Below are 10,357 nucleotides of genomic sequence, written 5' to 3'. Positions count from 1 at the left end.
AAACTTGGCACAGTTGTTGGTCCTGGTACAGCATACCAAATGGCCGAAAATTTAAAGAATCGGAAAATAACCACGCCCACATCCCATATAGCGGTAATTTAGAAAAATACGAAATATTAAAGCTAATTTTTTCAAAATTGATGGTTGCAACAATTCTTAACAAAGAAACATGTTTGGGATAAAATTTTGGAAAATGGGCGTGGCACCGCCCACTTATGGTCACATATATGTATCTTGGTAACCGTTCAACCAATTTGTATCAAACTCGGTGCGGTTGTTGTGCTTGCCACATAAAAGCAAACCGTTGAAAATTGTTGAAATCGGACTAAAATTGAGGCCGCTTTTCATATAACGGTAAATTTCAGATATGCTTGAAATTTCAATATTTCGAAATTTAAGGACGCTAATTTACTTAAAATGTATACACCCCGGCTTATCATGTAGCGGTAGCTTTCGGAAAGGTGGAAAACATATATTTAATACTTGCGCCGGGTATTTAATGTTCGGCTCCGCCCGAACTTAGACTTTCTTACTTGTTTTCATTTAAAGTTTTAGAAGAAAAACACATATAACACGAATTATTTTTGTTGGTTGAAAAAGGAGCGATCGATTCGTTAAATCTGCCTTAAAATAAAATATGTTATAATAATTCTGCACCGTTTTATATTTATATTTGTCATCATTTCATCATTTCTAAATATGGTTTAGCTTTTTCTAAATATGGTCACCCAAATAAAAAATGCGACGAAATGATATCAGCTGTTTTCGCTACCGGTCTAATTCTGTGTAAGTAGTGGAAATAGCTGGGTGAATGGTGAATGACAGGATCGCCCAATGCGGCGAAGTTTGCCGTTCGCCGGCATTGTGTTTCAGCTATTAGCTAAAGTCCTATTAAGTACCCCACGTATATATATTTAACCAAGGCGGATTTATACAAGGTGGTGTTACTGGCGAATTTAGATTTTCGCCGCGGTACTGCTGAATGGCAATATGATGTGTTTGTTGTAATATGAATTAGCCTTGTTTACAACAAACACATCATTTTGACATTAAGAAGTAGCGCAAAAAATTATTTCAAAATTTATTTCATTTAAAAAATGCAAACCAAATTTTTTTAATTTAAGAAATGCCAAGTGGAAACATACATACATAATGACTAGTTTTATGAACGAATTGGTAGGGGCATTTTTTAATGCCTAGTGGAAATTCAGCATTACATTCGTGTTGTTTCAATTCTTTGCTTTTGAATATTTCATTGAAAAATTATATTAGGGGAGTTAACTATTTGTAGCACTTTAGGTGTAAAGTTGCCACGTAGCAATCTAGCACTCATTTTGTTGTTGGAGATATACAATAGTGAACTACCCTTAAATATTTTTAGTATTATTTATGAGGCCATTGTTTCCTAAATCATTTATTCTCTTTCCGCCGATTTCTTTAATTTTACTTTTTAGTTTATAATTGTGAATGTAGTACTATTTATTTTTATTTTAAACTATTTTAATCACCATTTAGGTTCTTGGAATGGAGGTAACAGCAAGTTGTGAGGGTGGCCAAAAATGGACGGGACGCCCTCCAACTCCTGTTTTCTTTTCACACCATGAACATGTAAGTGTGCGCCAGGCTAACTTGCAATTAATTTCACATACATATACATATGTATTCACCAATAGATATCTAAGAAAATTACTTATAATTTGGATTTGAAACTAACTACTTATGCGCATGAAAACCCCAAAAATTCCAAGAACGTAGCATTTACTGTAAACATTTTTTATTATACATAAGAATATTGCAGAACTTCATAATAAAAATAATCAAATATTTTTCCTCGCATTACTACACAGTCCAAAGACAATGACGAAGATCAAATGCCTGAACCACAATCCATCTACCTTGAAGGTGCTTTAGCACACGAGTCACAAATATTGGTTACCGATTCGGAAACAAAGGCGGAGGAGGTCTACGATAAAGAGCTCAATGGCTCACTAGAAGAGCCAGCGGTAAGTGAACATACATAAGTAAAAATTAATTAAAATAGAACAAAACTAACTATGGGCAAATCCATGGTGGAATATCTCACTCCTCCAGCTTAATTAATCCACTAATAATCCACTAGCTGGGAAATAAATAAATAAACGAAAAATTACTTAAAAATAAAACAAGACAAAATAAATTAAATATAAAGGAATTAAAAAATAAAATATGAATAAATAGCACAAAAAATTAAATGAATAACATAAATATATGTATGTTCAAAACGAAATAACAATAATAACAAAATAAAATAATTAAAAATGAAATAAAATTACATAACCAAAAAATTTAAAAATTAAAATAATTAGAAAATAAGACAAAATAAAAAAATAAATAATATGAAACGTAATAAAATAAAATAAGAGCACAATTAAAAGTAAGTTAATAAACATAAAGGATGAAAAAAAATAAAACAAAATTAAGAAAAAATAAAAATATCAAAAACCATGCAAATAAATGAAATACAATTGAATTAAATGAAATTAACGAAATACTACTTAAAAACAAAACAAGACAAAATAAAATTAAATATAAAAGAATTAAAAAATAAAAATTTTAATAAAGTAACAAAATATTAAATAATAAATAACAAATTATGAAATCAAAAAATTAAAAATTAAGTGAGACCAATAAAATGATTTAAATGATAATAGGAATGAAATAAAAAAACCAAAATTAAATAAAACTAAGTTGAATGAAAAAATAAGAAAAGCTTAAAAATTAAATGAAATTAAACTAAATGAAACAAATTTGAAAATATAAAATGAAATGAAAAAATAAATAAAATTCAATAAGGCAAATTAAATTAATTAAGGCGATATAAACTTTTTCCTACAGTATACTATGAAAAATTAATCACCTTTTGAAAATCTTTTACTAGGATAAATCTTTTTTTATTTAACTTCAGGTTGTGCTTAGCAGTAAAATGACATTATCGCTAATTAATTTGGATACAAATCATGAAAATAGTGAGGAACAAAAGAAACCAGAAGTCGAAAGTCCACTGGCAGACGATATCGAGATAATTGGCGACGATGCAAAGTTAAATGCTGGAAATTGAAATTCATCCTATCAAAAAATAAAAATAAAATAACATAAAAAAAATTGGAAAAACTCGAGGACTTCTTGAATTCATTGATGAATTGATTGAGATGAGAGCTGTTTCAGAAACGAATCGAACAAAGAAATGAATAAAAGAATCCGAAATGAATATGTATTTCCATAAAGTATGCTACATTTTGTGGAAGATTGTATCGATATCAGCCGATTTATTGAAATTGAAAACCATAAATTTACATTGTGACTGATAAATGCATATATATTTTTGTTTACATGTTTTCATGAATGTCGTGAACCAAATAACATAAATACTTATCAATTTGTAATATGTAAAAAGGCCTTATTTTTTGGCGCTTATGATAAATATGTATAAAAACTTAAGAACTTGTACTTCCGTTGTATGGAAAACCTACTATCAACAATGATAACACTCTTCGTTTTTTTTTCTTTCTAAAATATCTACATGGATGCATTTTCTTTCTAATACTATTTTTTTCTATCGTTTTTGTTTTGTTATTTGTACATTTTAAAAATTTGCTCGTATCTACTATGTGCTCAAAATAATTTGTATGCCAAATACTATCATTAAACACAAACAAGGAATACGTATTTCCAAACCTTAAAATACACACCCCAAAATATTTGAACATTTAAATTATTTATACCACATACCAAATGCATAAATATTGTGTTAATTAAATACTGTATTTGTTTGTTGTTCAAAAATGATATTATTAATAAATCTAGTCTTCAACAAAACAAAAATTTGTCGCAATCATAGTTTCTAACTATTGCCAATTTATTATAGTCGTATTCATCTTGAAATTTATTTTTATTTTTTGGCAAATTATGTATGTATTTATGCAACTACTAATAGTGAGTAATTTGACGTATTTTCAATGATATTTATATTTATAAAAGACCAATTTTATGTGAAATTTGGAAATTTGGAAATACTGGGGTTTAAAAGCCAAATAAAATAGAATTAGGGAAAGCTCAAATTTGCTGCAGAAGTTTTAATTTCGTTTAATAAAGTTAATCATTAAGTAAGTATCTTGCAATACCCTCACCCACCAACACAAATTATAGGAGTTTCATCAACAAATTTTGAATCTGATATAGAGCGCCTATCAAGCAGATACCTAATCGGTAAATATCTTTTATATTAGGGAAAATGTTACGAAAGTACTACTGAGTACACGTACCGCCCTACATAATGTAGACACCGCCATACAAAATGTTGTTAGGCGGATAGAGGTACATACATATGTACTATTTATGTAGAAAATAATTTTTTAGATGCGGTAAAAACAATAACTTTTCAAATGGATAGGAAATGTCGAGCCCTAACGGCCAAAATAACGTAAGGGACATTTTTTTTTAATTTTCGTTTTGATGGAGAAATATTCCTAGAGCATTTAGACGTATTTTGATGCTATGGAGTTTGCATGGTACCACCCGATCGGCAAGCAGGGACACTTCACAAGGTGGAGGGCCTGCCTTCCCCTGGTCGCTAGTGGTGAATATTTGGTAATAATTGGAAAGTCACTGGGCACAGTGAAGAAATATTGTTGCTTTAGTGTGTAATAACAATTATGTTTTTAATTAAAAATTAAATTTTAAACAATTAATAATGAGTATTATAGTTCTTAAATTCATGTGCAGATATACATATGTACATACATATGTCGATTTATCATAAAGGGTATTTATGAGGCAGTTTTAAAGCTCTTAGTGTGCAAGTACAGTTTGGGTGGCAATGTTGGAGACAGAGAGAGTTGCATAATTCCGGTCAATAAAATGCGTAGTATGCTAATAACCAATAATCGTACGTGACACAAATGGTCAAAGTAATAATTATGCGAGTTTGCAGCTATATTATAAATAAAAATTGATATTTCAGCATGCTGAACCCCAATTTTTCAAGATTTTAAAAACTACCACCCTGTTATAGCTAATTGAATCTCTCCAAGCATTGTTGGGTCTATGGCCACACTAGTCTCCACTTTCAAACAGCTGTAAGGTTGTCAAATTTGACTTTTCTTTAGACGGGCTGTTTTGGTGAGTGAAATTACGTAAAAAAGTAAGTAAAACGATTTAAGAATAAACTGTTTATTGTTTGTTTGGAAGTTAAATTGCCAAAAAATGTAAGCGCTTAAAATAATACAAATCTTATAACGTAATGTCAATTAACTTTCGTAATCCTGCTTTTGGCTGTTAGCAAAAATAGGGCTGTCCGATGCACTGGATGGGCCATATAGAATGGTAGATTCAAATTTGTAATACATTTTATTTGTTATTTTGATTTTATTAAAGCATTTACAATGTCGTTCCTGAAATCACAATACTATGACTACCCTGAGGGACAGGATGCATTTGGAAAAATCGTTGCCACCAACAAATATGCCCTTGGTGCCGGTCTCGCTTGGTCCACATGCGATGTGCTAATGCTGTCCAAACCGCAAGGCTATCTACCGACTTTAGCGCGTTTTGCTTACAATACAGGTCCAGCGATGGGTATGGCTACTGCATTCACATTGGCCACATTGGTGTCGACGAATGTGCGCGGCAAGGACGATAAGTAAGAGATTTACTTTATAAGTACGAGATATAAATATGTATATTTCTATCATTTTAGATTAAACTATGTGATTGGTGGATTTGCCGCAGGTGCAGTGTATGGTGCGTGGAGAAAAAATCACGTTTCGGGTCTTCTTGCAGGACTTTTCCTCGGTAATTTTACGACTTTTATATTATTTGTTAGCTTGCTGGATAAAAACACATACATACATATATTTATTTTTTCAGGTATCGCTGGCGCTGTGAAGAAACTATCTAAACAGGAGGGCTGGGATTTCTTTCCACCAATTAGGCACCAGCAAGGCTCACTAAACGGTGTCATTCATGATTATACAATAATGAAGGATCCGGGCAATCCCAAAGGTGGATTATAAAAAAGTTGGAAAATGCAATATGACTGAAAAAGTGGATTTCATACTAGCATGTTAGATAATACCGAAGTTGGCGCTAATGAGCAAATAAATCACAGAACGATTCCAAAGTCTTGAAAAAATATTTCTCCTAACTTAATAAGTCATAACTGAACGTCTAGCTTCAGTTGCATGGCATGTGGCTGAGATGGTAACACAAATCGCAACTGGCAACTGAGTTGCTATATTTCTTTTTTTCAATTGTTTTTTCAGCTTATTTACACTAAGAGCCTTATTCTCTATCTCGAGCGATTCGTCTGCAGAGGAATGCTGCAAAAACTAGTTCGGCGGCATCATTCTAGACGGCTTAAAGGTAACCGAAACGATTGCCACATAATCGACGTAAAGCGAGACGAAGACGATCGATAGAGTAATAAAATTGCAAACAGACGATGCCATAGGAGACGAATCGTTCGTTCGGCCTATGGTTCGAGATACATAATAAGGCCTTAAGTTGTTGGTTGCTGGTGCTTTAGATTCTATTATCTTATAGTTGCTGCTCAGAATATACCTATACAGTGGCCGAAATAATTATAGCCGCACCACATTTTGACAAGTTTTAACATATTGTTTTTGTTCTTATTTAATTTTGGTTATTTTTTTTATAAAAATATAGTTCATTCATGAGATGTGATTAAACTCCATTTTAGTTCTAAAAATTTGTTATATTTTTTAATCCCTTAAGTTCCAACAAGGCACAACTATTTAAATACATACTCCCTTCAGATTTCAATAGGAAAATTATTTTAAAACAATGACTGGACAGCGTCGATAGAAATTAGAACCACAAGGTTTTGTATATGGGCAAATTCTAGCGTTGCGGACGGTACCTTTAGACGCTTCTTTTGACTTTTTTTGCCGAAAAAAAATTATAAGAAAAATTTTTTTTGTGGTATAAGGAAAGGTATACAGCAGTACTTATGAGAACAGGTGCAATGCCTGTGACGGGTGGAGTCACCTCCGTAACTGCTCGGGCCTACGTACGCACCGGTAATGGACCACGTCGTTCGTGGCCCCATGCTGTGCGAGCGATGGCGCACCCACCAGGATTATGGGCAGCTGCCGCAGCTCGCCAGATCGCCAGATCAGCGCTAGTCTGATAAACAGCGTATCATGGCGACCTATGCTGACCCTATCATCGGACATCTCGATAGATAAATCTGCCGACTTTGCATCCGCGGATCACCGGACCTATGTATGTCAACTTTTCCAAAGCTGACTGGGAAGGCCTCGCGGATGTTACAGAAAGCACTACCCATACCAACCGACGTTCACGTAGGTGAATGTAAATTCCGCAGGGTTGTCACTGCTGCAGGGGCTGTTCTAGCCGATGAGCGTGACAATCTTCTTCCGGCCATTCCCGGAAATCCCCGTATCAGGGATCTCAATTCGGAGATTCGGCAACTTGTGAACGTACATAAGCGGTAGAAATGGGAAGAGCATTTGAAGAACTGCAACTTCGCCTCTGGTATGAGTAAGCTTTAGTCAACCGTGAGGTCGTTGTCCAACCCGGCGAAGCGTGACGACAGTGTTGGAATAGACTTTGGTGACCACGCTTCGTCGGACCCGGAGCGACGCGCGAGCTATTTCAGCCGACAGTTCATTCTGTATCCTCCTTGGGGAAGCCAACCAACAATGGAGAGTCTTATCGCCCGATAACCCTAACCATAAAGTGCATAGCACAACAACAGCACTTACCGCCATAAACACTCAAATAACTCGTGGCCTTAACCAAAACCGCGCCTGTGAGATAAATATTCCAGTAGCGTTGGACCTGTCCAAGGCATTCGACACTGTCAGTCATTCAACGCTGCTAGAAGACATAGAGGCCTCCTCACTCCCACAGGACTCAAACGGTGGTCGGCGAATTATCTAAGTGGTCGACACTCGTCAGTAATTTTCAGAGACAAAACCAGCAAGCTAGGTAAAATTAAACAGGGGGTACCGCAGGGTGGTGTCCTGTCCCCCTACTATTTAATTATTACATCTCAAAGCTTCCTCAACCACCAGAAGGTGTCAATATTGTCTCTTATGCTGACGATCGTTCGATCATGGCGTATGGGAATGTGCTCGAAAGTAAACGGTTATCTCGCCGAACTTTCTCGCTTCTTCACTGCAAGGAGCCTACCCCTATCTCCTGCGAAATCCTCGGCAACCCTATTCAGCACCTGGATGAAGGAGGTCAGACTGCAACTGGGTATTCACGTTGATGGCGTAACAATACCGATGGTGAATAACCCGAAAATCTTCGGAGTTACCTTGGACAGTCTGCTCTCCTTCTCGGCCGCAATTATCAACAAAGTACAGAACCGCAACAATGTCCTCAAGTCGCTACCCGGCAGCACTTGGGGCAAAGATAAAGAAACGTTGTTGGCAACATACAAGGAAATTGGCGGCCGGTTCTAAACTATGCAGCGCCCGTGTGGTCGCCTGGGACTAGCAGGACGCAGTGGATGAAGCTACATACCTGCCAGAACACGAACACTACGAATAGCGACCGGATGCCTCCTGATGACGCCCCACACCACCTACACGACGAGGCCCAGATGCTCCCAGACAGCCCAGTTGTGGGGAGCCACAGACGTGGCCATCTTAGTAAACAGCTGCTTACAGAAGAGCCCTAGCCAAGGCACGTCAGGAGGCATCGCTACGAACTGACGGACGAAGTCCAGAGGTTCATTAAATAACCTCTGGACCCGCCAGCCTACCGACAGGCCCTGAACGGCATTCACAGGGAATCAGTCTCGAGTTATGTAGACTCCCACCCTGTGAATGCCGTTCTAGGCACACAACTACCGCACGTGGCTATTGCAGCAGGCTAAACTCATACCTGAGCAGAATTAATGAGGATGTGCCCAACCAATGCCCGGCATGTGGAGATTCACCACATGACTCTCGGCACCTCTTCACATGCCCTGAGAACCCCTCCCAGCTGACGCCCCTGTCCCTATGGACAGACCCTGTTAAAGTCGCACACTTTCTGGGCCTCCCCTTAGCTGAAACGGACGACAACGTTGACGGATGAACCGGCCCGAGCGGGGCTTGGTAGCCGCTGCAACAACAACAACAAGAACAAAAAAATGGAAATTTGAATTTGAATTAATGTCTGTGTATTTTCTTTCGAAGTTTGTGTTCGGACGTTACTGAAAAAGGAAGTAATTTTGATATGATCCATCAAAGTCAACCGACTTGCGCAAATTGTAATATATGAAGAACAAAATCTAAAATAATACTTTGAAGAAAAAAGGCTATTTGGAGCTTTGTTTCAAGAAGTAAGAGGGGCAAATCAGATTTCTTAAATTAGTGTGAAAAGAAATATTAAATAACAATATGTTGTACCATGCCATTTTCGACACAAAAACGCGAGATTTTAAATTGCATGTATTTTTTCAGATTTTGGTTAACTATTTCTCGGATTCGCCCATATTTGAACTCACTTAATTTTTTAGAAAATTACCGAAATGAAAGTGTGTTCTTTCGCCTATTTTAAATAATACGGACAAGAATTGGAATACCTTTTACTATTAGCTTGCGATTTGTTTTTTTTTCGTCTCTTTAATGCTACCGAAAAAATAGTTTTAGCTTTGCATATGGTCCAAATATGTTAAATAATTTGAAAAGCATTCTCCAGTAATATGTAAGTTTTTAAATAAAATCTAAAAATTTAAGCACGAATCAAAAATGAGGAATCACAAAGGCGGTGCCTTTTGTAGATCACTAAAAATATAAATAAAGTTAAAAGAAACGTACAAACAAATATAGATATGCACATCTTTATGTGTGGTCATAAGCAATAACTGCCTAAGTCGACTTAAGAAAGGATTGAGTTATATGCTATCGTATTCTGTAACTACTATGCCATGTGTATGCAAAATCCCCATCTCGCCAGCTAGGCTATTTAAATAGTTATAGACGAATATAAGGTTGACATTGCAATCGAAATGTTTAAAAAGTTTTATATTGAATTCAGGTTTTTCAACTTAGGCGGTTATTGCTTACGACCACAGATATGTATAAGCGTCATCACATACATACTAGTAAAATTTTCGCAACATATTTATGCGAGTATGCAAATTTTTACTTATATACGTATCTATCTACGTACATACATACATACATCATATGTACTTAGTTACTTACAATATGCTATAAATGTTGTGAGGTTTCGCCGCTCAAGCATTGGAGTCACCGCAACCACAGGAACAGTCGCAGCAGCTGCGGTTAAGGTGAGTAGATTGGAAATAAGAAATGCGAAAAAGGAAGGTGTATAT

At 35.8% G+C, this 10,357-nt stretch overlaps 2 protein-coding genes across 17 annotated transcripts in view; both read left to right on the top strand.

Annotated features, from left to right (window-relative positions):
- The window catches only part of RIC-3 (RIC3 acetylcholine receptor chaperone), a 33,513-nt gene extending 29,434 nt beyond the window's left edge, over positions 1 to 4,079 (top strand). For 8 of the 15 annotated variants that reach the window (XM_017636314.1, XM_017636292.1, XM_017636233.1 and 5 more), the window contains 3 exons: positions 1,516 to 1,608; positions 1,848 to 2,003; positions 2,945 to 4,078. In XM_017636314.1, the coding sequence (XP_017491803.1) occupies positions 1,516 to 1,608; positions 1,848 to 2,003; positions 2,945 to 3,097 (402 nt within the window). In that variant the 3' untranslated portion in view covers positions 3,098 to 4,078. Of the gene's footprint in view, positions 1 to 1,515; positions 1,609 to 1,847; positions 2,004 to 2,944 lie in introns of all 15 variants that reach the window. The other 7 variants (XM_017636257.1, XM_017636306.1, XM_017636300.1 and 4 more) reach the window with 4 other exon arrangements.
- Positions 4,080 to 5,145: 1,066 nt separating this feature from the next.
- On the top strand, positions 5,146 to 6,171 carry ND-B14.7 (NADH dehydrogenase (ubiquinone) B14.7 subunit). 2 transcript variants are annotated; one of them, XM_017636625.1, is made up of 4 exons: positions 5,146 to 5,178; positions 5,413 to 5,677; positions 5,735 to 5,829; positions 5,905 to 6,171. In XM_017636625.1, the coding sequence occupies exons 2-4, from the start codon at positions 5,421 to 5,423 to the stop codon at positions 6,048 to 6,050; spliced, it is 498 nt and encodes a 165-aa protein (XP_017492114.1). In that variant the 5' UTR covers positions 5,146 to 5,178; positions 5,413 to 5,420; the 3' UTR covers positions 6,051 to 6,171. The 2 variants fall into 2 exon arrangements, with proteins under 2 accessions (XP_017492114.1, XP_017492106.1); XM_017636617.1 differs by having other exon boundaries at positions 5,152 to 5,243.
- The last annotated feature ends 4,186 nt before the right edge of the window (positions 6,172 to 10,357 follow it).

Source organism: Rhagoletis zephyria, unplaced genomic scaffold (genome assembly GCF_001687245.7).
Source record: "Rhagoletis zephyria isolate East Lansing unplaced genomic scaffold, Rhagoletis_zephyria_1.1 Rzeph_scaffold_00125, whole genome shotgun sequence".
Lineage (NCBI taxonomy): Eukaryota > Metazoa > Arthropoda > Insecta > Diptera > Tephritidae > Rhagoletis > Rhagoletis zephyria.
The sequence above is the reverse complement of the archived record's forward strand: the minus strand, read 5'-3'. Positions and strand labels throughout refer to the sequence as shown.

What these genes read in the sequence shown, in the direction of transcription:
- ND-B14.7 (XM_017636625.1), top strand. Translation starts at nt 5,421, where the DNA reads ATGTCGTTCCTGAAATCACAATACTATGACTACCCTGAGGGACAGGAT. An exon ending in GTGCGCGGCAAGGACGATAA is followed by an intron (nt 5,678 to 5,734) that starts GTAAGAGATTTA and finishes CTATCATTTTAG; the next exon opens with ATTAAACTATGTGATTGGTG. An exon ending in TCTTGCAGGACTTTTCCTCG is followed by an intron (nt 5,830 to 5,904) that starts GTAATTTTACGA and finishes TTATTTTTTCAG; the next exon opens with GTATCGCTGGCGCTGTGAAG.